The 23,573-nt window shown below is 45.2% G+C and overlaps 2 protein-coding genes across 7 annotated transcripts in view; both read right to left on the reverse strand.

Annotated features, from left to right (window-relative positions):
* Positions 1 to 89: 89 nt before the first annotated feature.
* KLHL11 (kelch like family member 11) lies at positions 90 to 10,849 on the reverse strand. Its single transcript, XM_035027099.1, has 2 exons — positions 10,240 to 10,849; positions 90 to 5,563 (listed from the first exon to the last, which is right to left on the reverse strand). The coding sequence occupies exons 1-2, from the start codon at positions 10,782 to 10,784 to the stop codon at positions 3,982 to 3,984; spliced, it is 2,127 nt and encodes a 708-aa protein (XP_034882990.1). The 5' UTR covers positions 10,785 to 10,849; the 3' UTR covers positions 90 to 3,981.
* A 1,058-nt stretch (positions 10,850 to 11,907) lies between these two features.
* Positions 11,908 to 23,573, reverse strand: part of ACLY (ATP citrate lyase) — a 43,841-nt gene continuing 32,175 nt past the window's right edge. For all 6 annotated transcript variants that reach the window (XM_035027110.1, XM_035027109.1, XM_035027106.1 and 3 more), the window contains 9 exons: positions 21,167 to 21,294; positions 20,247 to 20,340; positions 17,378 to 17,532; positions 15,934 to 16,084; positions 15,590 to 15,733; positions 14,507 to 14,620; positions 14,064 to 14,146; positions 13,708 to 13,784; positions 11,908 to 12,887 (listed from right to left, as the gene is read on the reverse strand). In XM_035027110.1, coding sequence (XP_034883001.1) covers positions 12,793 to 12,887; positions 13,708 to 13,784; positions 14,064 to 14,146; positions 14,507 to 14,620; positions 15,590 to 15,733; positions 15,934 to 16,084; positions 17,378 to 17,532; positions 20,247 to 20,340; positions 21,167 to 21,294 — 1,041 coding nt within the window. In that variant the 3' untranslated portion in view covers positions 11,908 to 12,792. The remainder of the gene's footprint in view (positions 12,888 to 13,707; positions 13,785 to 14,063; positions 14,147 to 14,506; positions 14,621 to 15,589; positions 15,734 to 15,933; positions 16,085 to 17,377; positions 17,533 to 20,246; positions 20,341 to 21,166; positions 21,295 to 23,573) is intronic.

Genomic DNA, 23,573 nt, shown 5'->3' on the forward strand with positions numbered 1-23,573 from the left:
GGATGAATAAGGGAGTAAGAGGGAAGGAAGAAAGCATTTATACCAACAGTGCATCATTAATAAAGAAAAATCACACAGTACAAACCAGCTCTAAAGAAATATGTTTATTTAAAACTTACATTGAGACAATTAATAGCTTCAACACAGAACAAGATAGCTTTAGGAACATAAAACAAGCTATTGTACAATGTAATGTCTCAAAGCATCCTAAATTCTACATCTCCTCTGACTTAAAGGGAGAGAGCCAAGATTATACTTTCAGTAGAGTAGGGGCTTGGATACCGATAGCCCAAAAAACCCACCGTGTACCAACTGAACTAAATATGTATTTTACAAATAACTCAATGAGCCCTAGCACACAGATCATAATCTTCAAACATCTAACAAGCGTAATTTTTCACAAGTGCATTATGCAGGAGGATTAAGTTAACAAGTGCTCTACTGTATGTGCTTCAATGTCAGACATTCGTAATGATGCTCAGAGAGTAAGACAAAAGCCCTACCAAGGTAATCAACAAAGCTGTTATTTGGCTGTCTAATTAAATTCCTTGAAGCAAGATGACTACTATATTATGTTATTGTTACTGTATTACTCACTCAGCTATGAGCTGTTTTGTTTCCAAGGACCAGAACACGTTATGTAGGCATTATAACAGCAACAAAAATGGACTATTCTCAAGAAAGCAACAAACTGGAGTGATCGACCGTGCCAAAATGTTTGACAATTAAAGGAGAGACTGAACTGTTTCTCAAATATTCTACAGTTAAATGGCAACCTATAAATACCCTATTTTTCTAGTGGAGGCAGGGAACTTGCTTCACAATTCTGTGAACTTTCAAAAGACAGGAAGTGTGGCCAACATACCCTCTCTATTTAAGCTTAATTTGACGAAAGTACAAAAAAAGTCCCTTTAGTTATGCTTGATTAGGCCAAGTAACTAAAATATACAATTTAGCTTACTTGTCTACCTATAGAATAGTGTCTTATTAGGATTATGAAGCAGAGAATGAAGTATTTAAACATACCACATGCTACACTAGTCAAGAAACAAAAAAGTGTGCCCTAGAAACTGCCTTACCAGCAACCTGAAGAGTTTAAAAAACAAAAGCACACAAATCTTTGATAAACACTACCTTTCCAGCTTCAAACCTGTGTTTTTTTATATATATTAGTGTTTTAAAAGTTTTTGGTCCCAACAATACTATATAAAACTAAGTGATCAAAACAAAACTGGTATCAATGAATTGAGATTTTTTCCTTAGTAAAATATCTTTGAATTGGCACAGCAAAAGCAAAGTTGGATATCAAGATATACAAGACTCATCATGCAAACAACTGCAAGTGAAATGTATTACTTAAACACTAAGCTCATGACTGACATTCTCAGTAGATACCACAGGTTTGTTTTTTTAAAGCCATGGTGGGGTAGGTGTAAAGGATATCCATTCTAAGATATAAATAGCACTCAAAATTATGTATAGGTATTATTTTTTTGGTATAATCAATTCCTCTCTTTTCCTTCCACAAAACAAAACCAAAAGCAACAACAAGAACAAAAGGTCTGCTTGAATATATGTTAAGCTGTCCTTTTTAAAGCTATATTTTTAACTGCTTAAATTACCAAACACACTCTAAGTTTTCATCAAAATGGAAATTTCTTTCCCAAAGAGCCATTTTAGGCTGGTTAACATAGTCAGAACCTTTCTAAATACTCTGGAAGTTATTTCCAGTTTAGATTTCAGAATGTCAGCCTTGAACAGATTTAAGCAAATCTGGTTTCCTTCCTTATTAACAAGTTAGTTAGGATATTTCAGAAACACAAGTTATTGATGTGAAGTCACACATGTGTGAATTCAAATATGAAAATTAGAAATTCAGTTGTCAGGAAAACCTGCACACATCATGCAAGGAAGGACTTACCCCTTCTTTTCAGCCATGGCCTAGGTTGCCTGCTGAGTTAAAAAAAACAACAGTTTCAATCAAGTTTTCAAAACCAGATTATACCTAAATCTTAGAGGAGTTAGAACTTGTCACATACGTGAAAAAAGACCACCCCCCAAATAACTTGGTAACAACGGTCTCAGAAGACAACGCTAAGATCCCAAAACTTTACATCACACCTTCTAGAGAGAAACTGCCATTGTAGTGAGCTACTAAATTATTTCACCACCACCAAGAAAAGGAAGTTTGCTAGCCAGCATAGTCTATCAGAGAGGAGAACATCACTCAATGAGCTTTTCTGTCTCACTTGCATAGACCTCAACTCAGAATTAGCACTTCTCAGAAATGGCTTTTTTTAAAATAACTACAAACGGAAATTGATAAGACAGTAGAGATGGCACAGGATAATATGTCCTCATACAGAAACAAGACTTGAAGTTTACTACCCCCACCCCAATCTAAATGAAATGGTTTTAAAGCAGATTTCCAACACATTTATTGACAAACTTTGTCCTAGGCAGGGATACTAATTTAGAAATTTCAGGGAAGTTCTTGGTATAGAGTCCAAGGGCTAAATATTAATAGTCTCGCAGCAAATTGAGAGCCAAAATTTCTAGTTGTGCTTTTTCTCTTTTGATGTTTGATACAATAAGGAGGTTAATTATAATGGACTAGGGAAAAAAATAATCACTGCACTTGGAATTCAACTTCTAGAACAATATTCTGGAATGTCTAAGGAGATAGACATTCTGAAAGAAACAAGAAACATATAATGGACCCCTTCTGCAAGCCATTAGGGCAGGAGTCCTCTAAGCTGAGTGCTAATTCATATAAAGTTTGGGAGTGTGTTAGAGAATCAGAAGAATGCATAAAATAAATAAAAGGTAACTAAAGCAATACATTTTTAAGAGCCATAATTGTGTACCTAAATTTGGTATTCTAGGCTCAAAGTTCCAATAAAAGCCTAGGGCAACTGGATAAAATAGTAGAACAACCAGGGCTGAGAAACAATAAGGCTTCTCTTCAGCAACATTTCTCTAAATTGTCACTTTCCTTCCCATTTTGGAAAAAGTTTCTTTTAGAAAGGTATGAGGATTCTATACAATATACATTAGAGCAAAATTTAAAACTGAAGGCACTGAGTGTCGATTGTCATAGGCATTATTTACACACTCAGTAATTTATCCTCAAGTAAGCCTGCAACTCCTGAAAAAAGTGTTTAAATGTTTTAATGCCTTTGATTGCTCAGTCTACACTAACAATACTTTTCTTCTTAGAGAAACAAATTTCGCATATATACCTTCCTCTATATTAAATCAATCAGCCAAAGATCAATACTCTTGTCAACCACCATCATCTCAGAACGATGGCTCCAAGTTTCCAACAGTTGCTGAAGAAATGAAAAATATTCAAAAATCAGTGAGCCAATCACAAATTTCTCATCAGTCATCTCTTCTAGAGAGAAGCAAAACAGAAGTTCTAGATAAGCACATACAACAAAATATCAATGCAAATATTCTGAAATCATCTCGCTGAAATATTGTGCTTTTCCCTTCAAATCTCAGTGTCACTATTGCACATACTTCCTGCAGATGAGGGCTCAATGCATAAATTCTGCCCTTTTCAAAACCAGCCATTCAGGAGAAAATCAAAAGGAATATCAAAGTATATGTGCAAATAAACTGTTGCTTAAAGCATGTTCAAAACAGTAAGTCCCTAAGACAAAGGAGTTTTAACTTGTTGGCGGAAAAACAGCCAAGTGACTATCCCTGGGTTTTCCACTTGTCATTAATAAGATCTCATTTAGCTGGCACATCCACACAAACCAAAGACATAAAAAGACTACAAACCAACAAAAGTTACCACATAGTAAATCGAGTTTCCCATTCTTCAGTTTTTTTAACTCTATTTCCTTTATATGGGGAAATAATCAGTTTAGGTAGAAAATAAGTTATCGACATACTTTCTCAAGTAACAGTCTGGGTATCCTCAGCCTCACGAAACAGTACAACTGTTTGAAGCTGCACCTATCAGAGAACCTAGCATTCAATCTGAGAGCTCGGCACTCGTCGCATGTTTAGGGCGTGCCGATGTATTTCTTGCATCTGTCTGATCCGGTCCTTCTGCCACATTAAGTTTTGAGGCATAGGATATCTCTGGGTGCCATGCAAGTACCGGTATGGGATTCTCACATGGCAAGCAGTGGCTCTACAACGTGGCTGTGGCATGGGGGGAAGAAGCATCCACCGCTTTCTTTCCGCACAATACCGGTAGGCTTCTTTCCGATACTGTTTGTCAATATCGTCACTGTTTTTCCAGCCTCCAATAATGAAAACATCATCTTTGTAATAGCAGATGGCTGCTCCTTCGATGCTTAGGACTTCTGGAGGTAAGCTTTCAAGGATCTCGTCGGAAACTTGGCTGGCAATTTTTCTTACTGCCTCTTCATTTTCTAAAGAATAACTCTTAGGACAGCATGATGCTGTCTGATAAAAGTTTGAATTGACCACGGACATTTGGAAAAAGCAGTAATTGTCAATAAGTGGCAAAGATTCCACATCTTGCCACTGTCGAGTCTCCGTATCATAGCAAGTAATTACAGCCTTTAATCCGTCTTCCGTGTCCCGGTCCACCGGAGTGCGGGCAGCAATGTACACAAACCGGTCTTCAATGGCTAGCGCTTTGACATCTCGAAGAATCTTTGGTGCCGATTCCAAGTTGTGCCATTTATCAAGCTCAGGATTATAAACAGTCACATCTTTGAAGCCAGGACTAAAGTTGCCATGTCCTCCAATGCTGTAGAGCTTCCCTTTGACTTCTGTTAACCCAAAAGAATGCTTCCTTGTCATCAGACTACAAACATGTTCCCACGTATTCAAATTTGGGTTGTATCTTTCCACAGTTTTAGCAAACCCTGGTTCCATTGATCCAGCAACATACACATAGGACTCTGTTACTGCAACAGCATGTCCATCAAGGTGATTATGAATATGGGGCAGGTTTACCCATCTGTCCTCATCGACAAAATATCCCACACATTCACTTAAATAATCCCCTCCTTCTGACACGCCTCCAATAACCATGATCACGTCCATGTTTTGCCCATAGCGAGGTAATAAGGAGACATGAGAGGCGGGATGCTGGAAGGTGCCAGACTGTATGTTTTCAGCCCTCAGAGCATGCCTCTCTACTGCATCGGCCACTAACTTGACGCAAACTTCGTTATTGGCCACCAGCCTCTCTGGTTTGACATGCCGAGTAAGGTAAGTAGGTTTCATCTGGGACAATCTGAGCAATTTAAAAAGTTCTTCAAAGTATCTTTCTCTCTCCTCAGCATTTCTCTGAACCCACTTCAAAACTGTTTCAAAGAGAACCTCTTCAGAATCCACCGTAATTTCCAAGTCCGACAACCAGTCTCGAATGAGATGGAAAGGTAAGGTATAAAATTCTTCATCCTGAATTACTTTGTGGAAATTTCTCCGTATCATATCGGCAGCTTTCAGAGCAAGTTGGCTCAAGGTATACATGTGAGCTAAGCTATGAATGGCCACACAATTAGAGAGATGAAGTTTTTTCTTGAGAAATTCTCCACAAAATTCTTTTAAACGAATTAAAAGGAACCTAAAATCAAGAAAAAGAAATTTTCAAATGTGCATATTTTTTGTGGTTGCATTTTAAGAACATCTGAATTATACAAATTAAAATAGTAAGCTTCGGGCGCCTGGGTGGCTCAGATGGTTAAGCGTCTGCCTTCGGCTCAGGTCATGGTCCCGGAGTCCTGCATCGGGCTCCCCACTGTGCGGGAAGTCTGCTTCTCCCTCTACCTCTCTCTCTCTCTCATGAATAAATAAATAAAATCTTTAAAATAAATAAATAGGGGCGCCTGGGTGGCTCAGTTGGTTAAGCGACTGCCTTCGGCTCAGGTCATGATCCTGGAGTCCCGGGATCGAGTCCCGCATCGGGCTCCCTGCTCGGCAGGGAGTCTGCTTCTCCCTCTGACCCTCCTCCCTCTCGTGCTCTCTGTCTCTCATTCTCTCTCTCTCAAATAAATAAAATCTTTAAAAAAAAAAAGAAAGAAAAAAATAAAATAAATAAATAAATAAAATAGTAAGCTTCATCTCACTTTATGCCTAACATCTGAAAAAAGGCAAATCCCCCCAAATTAAAAAGGATTATGCTGAAAAGTATATTTAAAAGCATAAAGTCATCTTTATATAGGATATATTTTAAATTATTTGTATTATATAGTTTATATATAGTTATACATGATACATACAACACACACACAATGGAGAGTTCTTCATAATGTAAGGTTTCCTGAAATATATCCTTTAATAAAGTACAAGAGTCAAAGACAAATACATATGATCTCACTCATATGTGGAATTTAAGAAACAAAACAAACATGCAAAGGAAAAAAAGAGAGACAAACCAAGAAACAGACTCTTAACTATAGAGAACTGATGGCTACCAAAGGGGAGGAGGGAGGTTGAAATGGGTGATGGGGATTGGGGAGTGCACTTATCATGGTAAGCACTGGGTAATGTATAGAATTGTTGAATTACTGGGGCGCCTGGGTGGCTCAGTCGTTAAGCCTCTGCCTTCGGCTCAGGTCATGATCCCGGGATCCTGTGATGGAGCCCCACATCGGGCTCTCTGCTCAGCGGGAAGCCTGCTTCTCCCTCTCCCACTCCCCCTGCTTGTGTTCCCTCTCTCGCTGTGTCTCTCTCTGTCAAATAAATAAATAAAAAATCTTAAAAAAAAAAAAAAAGAATTGTTGAATTACTATGTAGTACACTTGAAACTAATATAACACTGTATGTTAACTATACTGGAATTAAAATTAAAAACTTAAAATAAAAAAATAAAATACAATAGTCCCACACTTTATTTTTATTGGCAAAGGCAAATCCCAATCCCAATTTGTCTATGCCATTCCTGTCCTAATCCTCTGTCAACCACCAGCCTTTTCTTCAATGGGAAGAGACTTTATTAAGCCTTGACTAGATGCTACAAGAACTGTGGCTCCTGGGAGGCTATGTCTGCTCAAATATCAGAAGGAACAGCAGTGGAAGCCTCGTGTCAGAGGTTTTAATCGCCTCTTCACCAGTTTTCTCCTTGGGCGGCAGATGACGGGGGCAGGAGATGGTGCTGGGCGGGTGCAGCCTGAGTTGGGTTCTCATTAAAGCAGGGGTGGCAAGGCAAACTCAAACAACAATAACAAACATATGAAAGTGGTTTGGCATGTAGCTGACCAGAAGTTGTCTGCCCACCTAAACTCACTGACTCATATTCCCTTGGATAGGGTGTTTGGAAACACTGCTCTACGAAAACAACAGCTATCATACACTAGGCATTTGCCGTGTGCTGGGCAGTGTGCTGGACACTTCCTATTATTTCCTTATAAGTACCCTTGAAGGAAGGTATGATCAACAGACAGTATATGGGTGGTAGGGAGAGGGACGCTGCCTCAGAGCTGATGGGTAAGATTAGATGTGATGGTTGCAAGGCACTTAGAACAGTGTCTAACACCAGGCAGCTGCTAAAGCAGCTGACAGATGGAGAGAAGTTACAAGTTTTAAGTAAACTGCCTGGGGTGTTCTCTCATCACCTCCAATTCCCCTATAAAGCAGGGGCAAATTTGAAAAATAAGCCCACACGACAGACACAAACATAGCTTGAGTGATTGCAATGACCCTTCTCTACACATTTTCATTCTACAAACATCCCTCTCTCAGATCTGTACCTGCCCCCATCCTTTCTCACCCTCTAATGAATGACCCAACCTTGGGCTTTGAGAAAACAGAAATCAGGCAGAAGAAACTCCATCTCCCCATCGCCCAATCTGCTTGCAGCTCTATCCTATACTCTGCCTTCCCTGTCCAACTTTTCCATTTTAAATATGGATTCTATCCCCTTCTTGGTTTTAAGGACTTTGCTCCTGCAATTATTCCCCTACTTCTGTAACATCAATTTCTCCTCCACTGATTTTTTTTTTCAAGCACACAAACAAGCTCATCTCCTATCTTAGAGTGGGGGAAAAGACCTCCCCTGACTCTTCCCAAACATTTCCATGTGTATCATTATTCTGACCCTCTTTATAGGAAAAATTTAAATGGCTCTTGTTAATGCCATCAAGGACCTCTATTACTGCCAAATCCAGCAATCTACTATGGTTGACGGAGTTGACGTGATTAGGCTACTCCCTCCTCTACACTCCCTCCTCTACACCCTGTGAGACCCATCTCCTCTGCTGGTTCCTTAACATTTTGGAACCCCAGGGCTCAATCCTGCCCTTTCTCTGTCTACACTCTCTTCCTAAGTAATTTCATCCAGTCCCATGGCTTTAATTACCATCTATATGCCATATTCCTCCCAATCTCTAGCTCCCAATGTTCTTATATCCAACTGCCTCCTCAGACATTCCCTGGACCAAAACCAAACTCCTGATCTTCCTCCCAAACTTGCTTTCCTACATTCTTCCACGTCTTAATAAATAAATAACCCTATCTTTCCAATTGCTCGGATCAAAAAACTAGCAGTCTTTTCCCTTATACTCTACATCAAACCCACCAGCAAATTCGTCTCCTCTACCTTCAAAACATATCTAGAATTGAAGCGCTAATCACCTTTACTTTTCTTCGATCCAAGCCTCTACCACCATTCCAACCTCCTAATCTCTCTGCTCTGCCCAGAAGCCCCATCCTGTTTTCAACACAGCAGATTCTTCAAATCAGACTGCATTGCTCCTCTGCTCCTAAAGCAAAATTCTTCAAATCAGATTGCATCATTCCTTTGCCCCCAAAACCTTCCCACCTCATACTCATTCAGAGTAAGAGCTCCTTCCACAGGCTGCAAGGCCTTTGGAATCCAAGCTCCATGGAAACTAGATCCATCCCCATCACCACCCTGAGGGGCCTCTCCCACCCTCTCCACCTGCATCCATTTGATCCAGCCACACTGGCATCCTGCTATTCTCTAACATCCAGATAAGCTCCACCTCACGGCCTTTCCACCTGTGTTCCCTACCTGAAATACTCTACCCCATCTCCTTAGGTTCTTTGCAAAATGTCTTCTTCATTAGGTATTCTCTATGTACCCAATTAAAAAACACAGTTCCTCTCCACCAGCACTTTCTTTTTTTTTTTTTAAAGATTTTATTTATTTATTTGAGACAGAGAGAATGAGAGAGAGCATGAGAGGGAGGAGGGTCAGAGGGAGAAGCAGACTCCCTGCCGAGCAGGGAGCCCGATGCGGGACTCGATCCCGGGACTCCAGGATCATGACATGAGCCGAAGGCAGTCGCTTAACCAACTGAGCCACCCAGGCGCCCACCACCAGCACTTTCTATATGTCCTTACCATGCTGTATTTTCATCAAAGCTATAACAATCATCTGACATGCTATTTTACTTATTTATTGTCCATCTACCAAGGTAAGTGCAACAAGGAAAGGGACTTTTATCTGTTTTGTTCACCACTGAATTCCCAGCACCTGAGAACCCAGTGTCTGATCTGATGCATCACAGGCACTCAATAGGTATTTGTTAAAATAATGTACCTGTAACACAATACTGCCAAAACAGACTCCTCCATATCTCTAAAAATGGCATTCGCCTGCCTCCTAACCATTCTCTGAAGCATCCATTCCTACCCCTTACAGTCCATTTCTCACAGTAGCAGAATCGGCTTTTAAAATAATTAAATCAGGAGATTTCTTCACCCAGCTTGCCATCGCACAGTAAAAAAAAAAAAAAACAACAAACTCCTTATTTCAATGCATTTCACACACCCTTCACCTACGAGATCCAGCTCCACTGGATATTTCTTTTAGTTCTTTAAGCCAAATTGGGTCCTGCCAGAAGGCCTTTGCGCTATCTGCCTGGAATGTTCATTTCCCATCTTTGCACGGTAGGTCTTTCTTGCCGTTTGGAGGTCGGTTTAAACGTCACCTCCTCAGAAAGGTCTTTCCTCTACCCAATCACTATCCTTTCATCCTTTTTAAATGTCAACACAGCATTGATTACACGCAGACTTTCTTTTTCACTGCCTTTGTCCCTCCACCTGGAATCTGAGCTCCCTAAGAGCAGGGCGCCCTCGTCAGACTGGTCGGCTGCATCCTCAGTACCCAGAGCAGTGGTGCCCCACAGCACACAGCAGGCGCTCAATAAGTATCAAACAAATGCATTTCCTCGGGGTCGCACTGCCTCCCTGCCTCCCCCGCCCCCTCCCTGGATGGGGCCCTCGGTGGGCGAGCATCCCCACCGCCCCGCGCGCGGCCCTCCGCATCCCGCCTACCTGTCGGCCAACTCCAGCACCTCGTGCACGCTGCCCGTGCTGACGCGGATGCGCCCGGTGTACATGTATTCGATAACGGCTTCCACCGTGTCGGGCTCGGGCCCAGGCTCGGAGCTCCACTTGCGCATCTCCACTCGGCCCGAGCGGGACTCCGAGAACTGGCCCGAGAGTAGGGGCGTGAAGTACTCGGTGGCGGCGGCCAGCACCGAGCGGTGGGCCCGGAACTCGCGGCCTCCCGCGCCGCCGAAGCATAAGGTAATGTCGCAGAAGAGGCCCTGGCGCCGCTGCTCGTTCTGCCTCCAAGACAGCTCCGAGCAGTGAGAGCTGCACTCGAAATCCTCGGCCTCCGGGCCCGGATCGCCCCCGCTCGCCTCCATTGCAGATATGCCGGGCCCAGACCCGAAGTCCACCGTGCCGCTGCCTCGGACTTCGGCGGCCAGCCCTGCCGAGCCGGCGGCGGCCGTCTCCATGCTCTCCATCTCTAGCACCTGAAGAGATGCGGCCGCGGCCGCCGCCGCCGCCGCAGCCACCGCCGCCGCCGCCATCTTGACGCCGCCGCGCCCGACCTCCGCAGTCTCGGAACGATCCAGCCGTTCTGGTGCGACACAGAGGGATTCTGGGAATAAATAGTGGGCGCGGGGCGGAGCCGGGCGCCGCTGCTGTGCGCACGCGCGCACGCGCCCACCCGGAGCCGTCCTACCTTGGAGAGGGCTGGAAGGTCCTGCTTCCCCAGACGTCCCACCCAAGTCTCGGTGGGAGGGTGGCCTGTCTCCTTCCCCTTAGAGTAGCATGCTCTTCATGGTCATTTTGTACAACAAAAGCCAACCTGGACCGTCAAGCCATTGTTAGTGTCTCGGGTGGCAACAGTGGACTTTTACCTAAAATTTAAAATGAATTTGGAGTAAACAAAAAAGAGAAAAGGTTTGAGACCGAGACCGAGCTAAGCAGATGAGGGTGAGCAAGTTACTTAGTATTTATCTTCTAAAAATGAGATAGTGTCTATGTTGGGAGATCGCTGTGAGGATTAAACGAGATTCTTGTGTTTTACGTAGTGCTTGATCCGCAGTTATTGTTCCATACATACTTGTCAAAAAGATCAATAGAAGCCACTTTGCGGGTTTAAGCAAGGGAGTGGCTTAGTTAGATTCGTGTTTTAAAATAGCACTGGTGGCTCTAGAAATAATGAAAAAGTGGCACTAGGTGTACTCGTTAGACCAGATAGGGATGGATCGGAGGGATAATGAAAGGATAAATCCATAGGAAGTGGCAACCAGAGAGAAGTGGAAGAAAGGAGGACTCTCTTTGGGTAGAGCTTTGGTTCTTCACTGAGAAAGGGAGAGGTACAGATTTAGGGGAGAAGATAGGGTTTTGTTTTGTTTTTAAATTTTATTTGTTCACCATTTTTTTAGTTGATTTTTTAGTAATCTCTACAACCAAGATGGGGCTCAAACTCATAACCCTGAGATCGAGTCGTATGCTCCACTAACTGAACCAGCCAGGACCCCCCTTAGGGGGTTTTCTTTGAAGCCAGTGTTTTGGTTAGTTCTTTCTGTGTGTGTGTATGAAGAGGCGAATGAACATTTAAAAAAATGACATGTAGTAAAACCGTAAGTATATATACGTTCAAAGGAATACAGAGGAAAGGATATGGAGGACATGAGACAGTAGTGTGTCTTCATTATTACTGGATAGTTTATTGAAACCAAACTGATAATACAGAGAAGAGACTGAGGTGGCAGCTGCCAGAATCTTGGTGGATTACAGATGCAAACTGGCTGGAGACGGGTCCTTGAGCCCACACTTCTGTAACAGACTGATAAATCAGTTGCATAAATAGAATGAAAGACACGAGACATTTCACAGCTTTTCGCTTTCCATTTCTGTTTTAAACATATGTATGTTACAATTTTACATTTTAAATTACCACGCCACGGATTTTGTGACAATGGCTAAGGATACAATGGTCCCATCCCCCTGATATAAGCACAGTTTGGTCTGCAACATACAACATTTCAGTAAGATACCAAACCCTTAACACATAACACATAAAAAGATCTTTAAAAATCAGATTAACACAATGCCTTCGGGTTATACAAGGAAGAACGGGAAAGTGAAAAAATAAGACATTAGGGATGCTTTTAATTGATAGTGTCTTGAGATCTTAAAAGTTTCATTCCCTTACTCCAAGGGGAAAAAAAAATTTTTTTTAACTAATGGAAAAAAGAAAGCAACATCATAACACCCTACAATGAGGAAAAACACTATCCTTACAGTGCTTAGATGCTTCCATATAATAAATACAGCAGGTAGCAGAGCAAATGTCACAATTTATTGGCTTGGTTTTTATTTCTATGCTTATAAAAAAAATACTAAGCTTCTTTGCGTATACTGAACAGTGTTAGCCCATGGCTGTCTTCGGTGCCTGCACACCAGTGGCTGTTTACATTCCAGGCCCATCCTAGAGCAAACTCCCATACCAGCTGTCTGCACGCTGTTTGTTTCCCAGGGGAGGGGTTCTTGTCTTCACTTTACTGCAACAGGGTTCCTGGCTCATTACATGGTCATGTGTTCCGGAAGAACATACGAAATATCATCCCACGGGTGACGATACAGCCCCTGCTTCAGCCTCTTCTGATCGAGATAGTGTCCTGAAATATGGAGCAAAGGCATCTTTTTATTAAGAGGTGGTGAGTCTGTTAAAAGTCTGGTGAGGGGGAGAGGATAAGGAGGAGAAATCTTTCTTTTTTTTTTTTTTTTTTTTAAAGATTTTTATTTATTTATTTGAGAGAGAGAGAATGAGAGACAGAGAGCATGAGAGGGAGGAGGGTCAGAGGGAGAAGCAGACTCCCTGCTGAGCTGGGAGCCCGATGCGGGACTCGATCCCGGGACTCCAGGATCATGACCTGAGCCGAAGGCAGTCGCTTAACCAACTGAGCCACCCAGGCGCCCCAGGAGGAGAAATCTTTCTAATACAAAAAAAATGAGAAAGTAAATCCAGATCCACTGCATAAGTGTATGGCAGCCTGGGTAAAAGGCAACTGTTAGATTTCATTCTGTTTTCCTGGGCTAGCAGTCAGTCATTTCCAAGAACAAAGGAACAAAGATAAAGGGGGACTTAAAGTAAGAAAGGAAGAATTAGGAACAATGATGAAGATAACATGACACGTAGAAACTTGCCACATAGGTAAGTGTTAGAGCTGAACCATCGGAGGAAACCAAACTGAATTCTTTTTTTTTTTTTTTAAGATTTTATTTATTTGAGTGAGTGAGTGAGCGAGAGAGAGAGTGCAAGCAAGAGTGGTGGGGAGGGGCAGAGGGAGAAGCAGGCTCCCCGCTGAGCAGGGGACCTGATACAGCTCGATCCCAGGACCCTGGGATCATGACCTGAGCCAAAGGCAGACACTTAACCCACTGAGCCACCCAGGTGACCCCAAACTAAATTCTTAATAACAACAACTACCAACTCACCAATGAAGCCCATACTCCTTCCCAACACAAAGATGCCATTGAGGGCTCCAATGTCAATATATTCATCAGCTTCCTCCCTGCAACACATAATCAACCTGTGGTTTTAAAACAGCTCACGTGACTGCCCTCCTCCCCACAGACAGTACAACTTCTGCCCTAGAATGAGAAGCTAGCTCTCTTTGGTTTCAAAGTAGAGAAAGGGTGCTCTGGGTGGTTAAGAGTAGAGATAATTTTTGTTTTCCTTATACCTCTCCATATTTTCTAAATCCTCTGTAATGAGCATGCACTGCTTTTAGAACTGGAAGGAAACAACAAGCATCAATAATTGTTAAAAAGAAAATGGCCGCACAGCTCACCGGGTAAAGGACCCACAGTTTCTAAGCATGTCTACAAATGCAACTCCGATGAAACCGTCTACATTCAGGATAAGATTTGGTTTCTGGGAAGGCAAAAAATTAAAAGCACTTATTATTTCTCATTTTTTCTTTGTAATTTTCCACAATTACTACTACTAACCTAACTACAAATTCTGACCACAACTTACAAACCTCCCACCAAAACATCCCAGCTGGTTAGAAAAGGAAGTGTCAGTTCAATTCCCAATGTCTAGCAGAGGACCCAGCACCTAACTGACACGTGGTATGTATCTGTTGAACTTAGCAGTGCAACAGAAATAGAATTTCCCAGAAAACCAGGTTTGATTTTGGCTGCATAATCAAAATGTAGGCTGGCTCTTGTTTTCCCCAAGTAATGCACCCACAAGCTATGATTTGGGAATTAGGGACATTTTCTCTTTTACCTTCGAGGTGGTAATCTTCTCGACTTCCAGCGCATAGTCAAGCAGAGGGGTGGCGGGGAAGTGCTGTTTGACGTAATCTTTGAGGATCTGCACTCGCATGTCTGGGTTGTTTATCTAGAAAGTGACCCAAAGTTACAGAGGAACCTACCCTAACACAGGTATTAAGAGACATGTTTGCACTCCTGCCACAGATGGGAGTGCACCATATCCGGGAGGTGTGTGTCAGGGACCTGATCCATATGTCTGATTCCGTGCAGCACAGACGATGACACTGCTGTGAGGCTTAAGGTTTCTGAAGTCTTTTATGTCACCAACAAGGAACTGAGACCCGGAGATGTTAACTGCGTTCGCCACAGGCCACAGGCCTCGGTTTAAGCAGCAAGGGGCCGGGGCTCACCTACTCTCCAACCAAAAGTCTTAGGTTCTGGCCTCTAACCATGCTGCCCACTAGTTCAGCAGCCTCATCAAGCTGTAACAAAGTTCGACAGAGTTCTTCATTTCTAAACTGGCAAGCACTTATTGGTGTGGGGCAGCAGAGCACCCCTGAAATTTTAAGGAAAGCCCTGGACCTGCCATGCATGGGGTTACACCATCTGTTAAGAGACGCACGCTAAGCAATAATGGGTCAGTGGGGCAGGGAGGTAGTTCAGGCACCAGCGAACTCCAATACTACAGTGACCTCAGCCACCGCCTATTGGCTCTCAGGCAGACAGCGCTGCTCCAGCCCACAGCATAGGGCCTCTTTCGGAGAGAATGTCACATCTGTGCCGCCACACTCAGGCTTTTTGGTTCCTCCCTTTCTGGAGTCTATACTGACCTAGCGTGTCTCTTCACTAAGGGAGGTGGTCACTGTGGCTGCAAAGCCTAGATGGAATGTTCCTCAGAACGAACACGGTCCCTGATTCTAATGCAGTTTAAGGGCATTCTGTATTATAATGGAAAAATAGCTGCCTTATCTTTGACATCTGTCAACACAGCCAAAGCTTTGGAGTTAAGAGTCAGGAGCCTAGGTTCCCAACTAGAACAATGCTGTCTCGTCACCATCCACCTGCAGATCGGTCCTTAAGGAGAGCCACAACTTACCGATTTCACTCGGTGACCGATGCCCATGATCAGCTTTCCTTCCTTCTTCATCTTGTTCACAAACTCCATGGGGATAATACCACTGTCAAAGGCTTTGCTGAACATCTTGGCAGCGGCATCCAGGGCACCCCCAAACCGGTCCCCCTGTGGGACAAGCAAGCCCACATTGCCCTGAGCTGGAAGAGCCTCCTTCAGCTTCGCAGACCAATTTGGTATGCCCCGAATTGCCCTGTCACGGGGTTTTACACTCCAAGGTCCCTTCTAGGACCCCGTGGCAGCCAAGTGCATGTCGCCAAAGCCATTTATCCCCTGCAGTTCTCCCTTCCCAGGATGCCAATACTCACAATAGTGAGCAGCCCCGAGGTGAGGCTGGAAACCAGGTCCTTCCCAGCCCGAGCACAGATGATGGTGTTGTGAGCCCCAGACACAGCTGGCCCATGATCCGCGGTCACCATCAGACACATCTCGATGAACTGGCAGGCATACTTGGGCAACCTAGAGGGGGAGGAAAGGGGCACTAAGAGGAAGGTCAGACAGAGGCGAGCAGCTGGACAGGAGCTCCGCTGACCTGAAGAGCCAAGCTCCTACTTGCTCCCATCCTCCCTCAGTAAGTCACTCACATTCAAGAAGGGTAGCAACTTCACAACCCGTGTCTAATACTGTATCAAGCAATCCCAGGGCAAAACCTCCCAATAGCTTTTAAAGATTTTTAAAAATTTATTCCTCTGAGAGAGAATGCAAGCACAAGTAGGGGGGAGGGGCAGAGGGAGAGGGAGAAGCAGACTCTCCACTGAACAGGGAGCCCAATGCCAGGCTCGATCTCAGGACCCCGGGATCATGACCTGAGCTGAAGGCAGCGTCTTAACCAACCGAGCCACCCAGTTGCCCCGCAAATACTGCTTTTTAAAACAGGGTTAGCTGCCAGGTTTGAAAATCTCTTCTTTAGGCAATGGCTTTCAGCGTGAATTACTGCAAGAGAGTGTAACCTCTATTTGTGGCTTCCCTCTATGTGTCAGAGGAAGAAGTGAGACTCCTGTCCCCTTCCCTGTGTAGGAGGCCCCAGGTCTTCTGCAGGGTCCAACGCCCCAACTAATGATTAAGAACAAAGTCTGGAGACATGGGGATGCAAGAGCAGACAGGGAAACCCGCTTAGGTGTTACAACCTGTGAACTCCTCCCAGGAAGGGCCTATAGCAGGACCAAGATCCATCTCTGCAGCTCAGGGCATGACACAAACCAAGACTTTCACCTGGCCTTCTGCCCAGTGCCACCCCAAACCAGGGCTCTGTGAATCAGGTACTCACTGGCCCCCTTGCCCCACTGTCAGACCCAGGGGAGGGCTAAGTTTGGGAGTTGCAGAGAAACCAATTTTTTTTTTAACACTCAGGCTGATAAGAGAGAGGACCCAGTACAAGGGACTTCATGCCTGTTTAGCAACTCTGCCAGGCCTGCACTCTTTGAGCTACCAGACCCATCCAGACCTTTCTCTCAAGAGGCCTACATTTACTGTCTCCTTTCCTTAAGAGCACCAAGGACAGGGACTGATCCAAGATCCCTGATGAGGTCATTGCTTTCTACCTCTTAGTCGAGACTGGCTTTTCTGTCCTTGGAAGACCTAGGAACAGCCGGTATCTCTTTCCTTTGACCTTGCAATTGATCTGTGACCATAAAGATTGATCCTGGACATATTCCCCAAGACTGCCCACCTCCACTCCCTGGTCAGGGGAAAACCCTAAACTCTGAGCCACAGATGGTGGGGTCCTGCCATCTTTTGCCCTGCACATCTCACCTTCTCTGGAACCACAGGAGGCCAAGGACCCCGCCAATACCCATCTCCTCCTTGAAGACCTCGGTGATGGGCATGCCCGCGTAGATGAGCTCCTGTCCTCGCTCATCACAGATGCTGGTCATGAATGAGGCAGGTTTGCGGATCAAGCCCAGCTCCTGAGCAGAGTCGGGGGGAGAGGGGAGCAGCACGATGTGACCACAGAACCAGAGTGTCTCAGGTAGGTCTTAAATTCTGACTGCCAAGTACCCTACACTCAGACCAACTCATCCCAAGAAAGAAGTACAAAAGCCCTTTTATTATCTGGTTTTTGTTGTAGAAAATAGGAATGCCAAGCCCACAGCACCCACAGTTCCCATCCACAGGTTCGTTTTCACCCCACAAATGTATCCTAAGGAGAGGGAACGAAGCTCAGAAACCAGCCCAAGGTCACCTGGCTAAGAAATGCAAGAACAAATCTAAAGGGAAATTTTTCTAACACCCCACATTCAGCTGCCAACCCCCCACCAAAATGTAAGGAGGCACGTGGCTGTGGAAATAGGGGATCCCCTCAAGATGTCCTTCACCCAGGAAAAGGGACTGGGTTGAACTCCTAGCTTCCAGAGTTGGGGCAAAATGGGGGCAACATTGCCAACTCTGCCTAGGCCCATTTCTCCAATTATCCCCTATCAATTTTCAGATTAAAAAAAAATTTTTTTTTTGAATTTTTAAATAAAAATGTGTGTTCTGAGCCTGGAGCACACACTCTGCAATCTCAGCACTAACCACTGGGGAGAAGAGCCCTATCGATTTTAATTTAAAAATGCCTTTCTGGGGGCGCCTGGGTGGCTCAGTTGGTTAAGCGACTGCCTTCGGCTCAGGTCATGATCCTGGAGTCCTGGGATCGAGTCCCGCATCGGGCTCCCTGCTCGCAGGGAGCCTGCTTCTCCCTCTGACCCTCCCCCCTCTCATGTGCTCTCTGTCTCTCTCTGTCTCAAATAAATAAATAAAAAAAAATAAAATCTTTAAAAAAAAAAAATGCCTTTCTGCCTTAATGTTTGTCAGTTTAATGGACGTCTATCTGGTTCTCCACTTTTATTTATATATAAAGACACATGGAAAATACACAACACTGTTTTTGTACATACATTTTTTCATATACTGTCCCGTAATACCCTATTTACTCAATGAACTTGAACTCCATAAATGTTAGCACATACATAGATCTAGTTCATTCCTTTTAACTAATATACAATTGAGCCATTCTTCCACTGATAACCATTAACTGGAAAAAATCTTCAACACATTTGTGTGAATGCATAATCATTTCCCTGAAGTAGCTTTCTAGATACGGGATTAATATGCCATCAGGTGTGAGTGCTCTTTTTTTTTTCTTAGTAGTAATCTCTACACCCAACCTGGGGCTTGAACTCACGACCCCGAGATCAGGAGTCACATGCTCCCCCAACTGAACCAGCCAAGTGCCCCAGGGGTGAGCACTTTTTTATTTTTTAAGTTTTTGAATTTTTTTTTTAATTAGCAAGAGAGAGAGCATGCACACAAGCGCACGAGCAGGGGGAGCAGCAGAGGGAGAGGGAGAAGCAGACTCCCTGCTGAGCAGAGAGCCCCATGTGGGACTCAATCCCAGGACCCTGGGATCATGACCTGAGCTGAAGGCAGACGCTTAACTGACTGAGCCACCCAGGCGCCCCAGGGGCAAACACTTTTAAATCTGATATTCCCCAACTGCCATTCAGGAAGGTTGTGCTCGGTTCCACTCCCACCACCAATGGATGGACAAATGCACCAGTCTCCTCACACCCACAGAAACACAACATATTATTTTTTTTTAAAGATTTTATTTATTTATTTGAGAGAGAGAGAGAATGAGAGACAGAGAGCATGAGAGGGAGGACGGTCAGAGGGAGAAGCAGACTCCCCGCCAAGCAGGGAACCCTATGCGGGACTCGATCCCGGGACTCCAGGATCATGACCTGAGCCGAAGGCAGTCGCTTAACCAACTGAGCCACCCAGGCGCCCCGAAACACAACATATTATTGAAGATTTTTTTCTTTGTTGACCCAAAAGGGGATAATTGGTATCACAGCTTTTCCTTTGGCTCCTTTTTATAATGAGTGAGGCTGAGGGGCGCCTGGGTGGCTCAGTTGGCTGAGCGTCTGCCTTTGGCTCAGGTCGTGATCCCAGGGTCCTGGGATCGAGCCCCGTATTGGGCTCCCTGCTCAGCAGGGAGCCTGCTTCTCCCTCTGCCCCTCCCCCGCCATGTTCTAATAAATAAATAAAATCTTTAAAAATAAATAAATAAATAATGATTGAGTGTGAGCATTTACTTTTTCATGTTGAAAGGCCATTTCCTACCCATTTTTCTAGTGGTCTTTTAAAAACTGATTTCAGAGAGTTCTCGTGTCTTAAGAACATTAGCTTTTCATCTCTGCCGCTCAGACAAGCAGGCAGAGAGGACTCTGCTTCACCGTGAAGCCCCGTCGAGCAAGTGCAAACTACTCTAGGGGACACTGTCTGTCTTCAGCCCCCATTGCCAGGCGAGACCACGTGGCTGTGGGAGATACATGTTGCTCTTTGCCCTCTTGCGACCCTGAATCTGTTTTCCCCGTTGGTCGGAAAGGGGCTGGCTCACAAGCTCCAGCACACAAGGAGGGGCTGGAAGCCAAGAATCATCGTCAAGGTTCCTCCAATGCCCTTGGAGTAGAGCTGCCCTCGAGGGCAGGGTTTGGAGGCCAGAGCAGTGATTTACAGGGTTGCCCCAACTAGTAGGGCAGGCCTGGTTTCCAGGAATTCAAGCCAAGTCAACTCAAAACCCACCCCGTCAGCCCCCCAGTCTGCCTCACCCACACTTAGAGGCATATGCAGCACCTACCCTGGCCCAGGAGTAGTCCATTGGCACGGTTGGAGGAGGCACCTCCTGAGCAGGTACAATGACTCCTTTGGCCACAAGATCTTCATACACAGACCTGGGAGGCGGGAGAAGGGGAGGAAAGAAGACAGCCATGTGGACTTTATGCTTCTGGGTGCTTCTAAGCCATCCCAGGAACGCTCCTCCGTCCAACCCCAAAACTCTAGGTTTTCTAGCTCTGCACCCCCTCCTGGCAATGCCTTACACCAGGCGATGCCTTACACCAGTTGGATGCCTGAGAACTGAAGGAAAACAGGTTCTGGCCAAGAACCATCCACCAACGCCACCGGGCTTTACAGGAAGCTGACTCTGGAGGCTAAGGAAGGACAGAGGGGAGGAATGGGAAGACACAGTGGGTTATCCAGTAACTGTTTATCAATCAATTAGAGGGGACACCTTCTAACGGTTTCTATGCCCATTTCTTATTTACAGAACAGCCAAATAGATAGGCTCAGAAACCGAACATGTTTTAATACCAGTCTGAACGGCCTGTTACTGCTGTGTCTACAAACAAAATAAAACAAAAACCGAGGGGCACCTGGGTGGCTCAGTCGGTTAAGCCGCTGCCTTTGGCTCAGGTCATGATCCCAGGGTCCTGGGATCGAGCCCCGCATCGGGCTCTCTGCTCAGCTGGGGAGCCTGCTTCTCCCTCTCCCTCTGCCTGCCTCTCTGCCTACTTGTTCTCTCTCTCTCTCTGTCAAATAAATAAATTCTTTAAAACAAAAACCGAAAAGTAAGAAAAGATTTCGGACCATCTGTACAGTTGCACTCATCACCTAAAAGGGACCAGGATTTCAGACACCTCTGTGTCAGAGAGGCTGCAATCCTCACGGGGGACCTGGAAAGGGAGTGGGAGGCTGGCATCCTCCCCACGGTCCACTTACTGGATGATTTCTCCCAGTTCGTCAAAGCTCGGGGGCACAAACACTCCTGCCTCCTTCAAAGCCTGGTTCTTGGCTACTGCAGTTTCAGAAGCCTGGTTGGCACAAGCTCCAGCATGGCCAAACTGCACCTGGAAGGCAAAGGGGAGAGGCTTTACCGGGCTTGTTAATCCCCGGAGGGAGAGAACAAAGGCTCCTGGGAATGTTGGTACCCGTTACAGGCTGGACCCTGCTAAACGCTCAATGTTTATTACTTCATTCAAGCCTCACACAGCCTCACTCAATAGGTATGCCGAATGACTCTCAGCTTAAAGAAGAAGAGACCGAAGCACCGAGAAGTTCAGGAGCTTACCGGAGGTCACACAGCTGCTGTGTGCTGGAGCCAGGGCACAAAGCCTGGCGGCCCATCCCCCCACGCCACCGTCGGGGGTGGGGGCGGGATGGAGAACAGGTAGCTGTGAGCCACTGTGAGAAGTGAAATTACATGCTGGCAACCTTAGGCTAAGCTGACCTCACAGATGGGATCTGATTGTCCTGCCCATGCTTTTTATAAAATAGGTCCAAAATCTCATGTAGGGGCGCCTGGGTGGCTCAGATGGTTAAGCATCTGCCTTCGGCTCAGGTCATGATCCCAAGGGTCCTGGGATTGAGCCCCACATCGGGCTCCTGGCTCAGCAGGGAGCCTACTTCTGCCTCTTCCCCTGCGCACGCTCTCTCTCTCTGTATCTCTCTGTCTCAAATGAATAAATAAAACCTTAAAAAAAAAAAAAGTCATGTAAAAATACGAATTCCTAGCGTCTTTTTTATTTATTTATTTATTAAAGATTTATTTATTTATCTGAGAGACAGAGAAAGAGCACGCATGAGCAGGGGGGAAGGGCAGAGGGAGAGAAATCCCCAAGCAGACCCCCTGCTGAGTGTGGAGCCTGATGTGGGGCTCAATCCCAGGAGCCTGAGATCATGACCTGAGCTGAAACCAAGAGTCAGATGCCTAACCGACTGCCTTCGGCTCAGGTCATGATCCCAGAGTCCTGGGATCGAGCCCTGAGTTGGGCTCCCTGCTCAGCGGGGAGTCTGCTTCTCCCTCCAGCTGCCTCATTCCTAGTTTGTGTACGCTCTTGCTCTTTCTCTCTCTCAAATAAATAAAATCTTAAAAAAAAAAAAAAGTCACGGGGCGCCTGGGTGGCTCAGTCGTTAGGCATCTGCCTTCGGCTCGCGTCATGATCCCAGGGTCCTGGGATCAAGCCCCGCATCGGTCTCCCTGCTCAGCGGGGATCCTGCTTCTCCCTCTCCTTCTGCCTGCTGCTCCCCCTGCTTGTGCTCTCTCTGTCTCTCTCTGTCAAATAAATAAATAAAGTCTTTTAAAAAAAAAGTCAGATTGTAGGTGTCTCAGTTGGGCGACTGACTCCTAATTTCAGCTCAGGTCATAATCTCAGGGTTGTGAGATGGAGCCCCACGTAGGGCTCTGCGCTCAGTGTGGAGTATGCTTGAGATTCTCTCTCTCCCTCTGTCCCTCCCCCCTTTTTGTAAATAAATGTAAATAAATTTAGATTTGTTTAAAAAGACAAAAAGTCGAGTTGTCTGTAGGTCTATATTCCCACATGGCAACTATCATCTGGAGCCGACTAGCACCTGCCGCCTTCCACCTGAGCATGCAGTAAGATAAACTCTAAATCTAATGGCACAGGGGTGACTGGCTATGGGAAGGGAACATCAGGAAAGAGAAAACCCATGGGAAGAGCGACACGGTAACTGTGTCTTTGACCACGCAACAGGGAAAATGAGGTTACCAAATAAGATGTGGTTCAAAATCCCGATCAGGGCAGGGTGAGGTGGATAATCACAGCAACATCTAACCTGTTTGAGTAACACTACATCCAGGCACTTTTCTGCGCACTTGACTCATTTCATCTTTCAGTTGCTATGGCTGCTTCCAGTGAGAAAGGAAACAGAACGCTGGAGGGGTAACGTAACTTGCCCAAGGCTACACAGGTAGCATGCAGTAGCATCTGAACCCAGGCAATGTGGCCTCTCCCTATGTTCTTACCCACTACATGTAACAAAAGGGGCCTCAAGTGTGGGAAAGGTCAGGAACCGCCGCTCTGGTTAGCGATGCTGGAAAACACATGCTTTAACATGCAGGCTCCCAATGCATTCTTTATAGGACCGAATCTGCATGGGTGGAAGGGGTGGGAAGGAGAAGAGATTCTGTACTCAAATAAATGGACAATGCTGGGTTCAAGGAAGTTAAACAAGTCTCTTTAACTCTGAGATTCCTCAAAACTAAAACCAAAAAAATTAAAGATTTTATTTACTTATTTTAGAGAGAGAAAGAGAGAGAAGGAGAAGGAGAGAGAAAGGGACAAGCAGACTCCGTACTGAGCAGTGTGGAGCCCGACACGGGGACTCA

This window comes from Mirounga leonina, unplaced genomic scaffold, assembly GCF_011800145.1.
Source record: "Mirounga leonina isolate KUSES-001 unplaced genomic scaffold, KU_Mleo_1.0 Mir_200, whole genome shotgun sequence".
NCBI lineage: Eukaryota > Metazoa > Chordata > Mammalia > Carnivora > Phocidae > Mirounga > Mirounga leonina.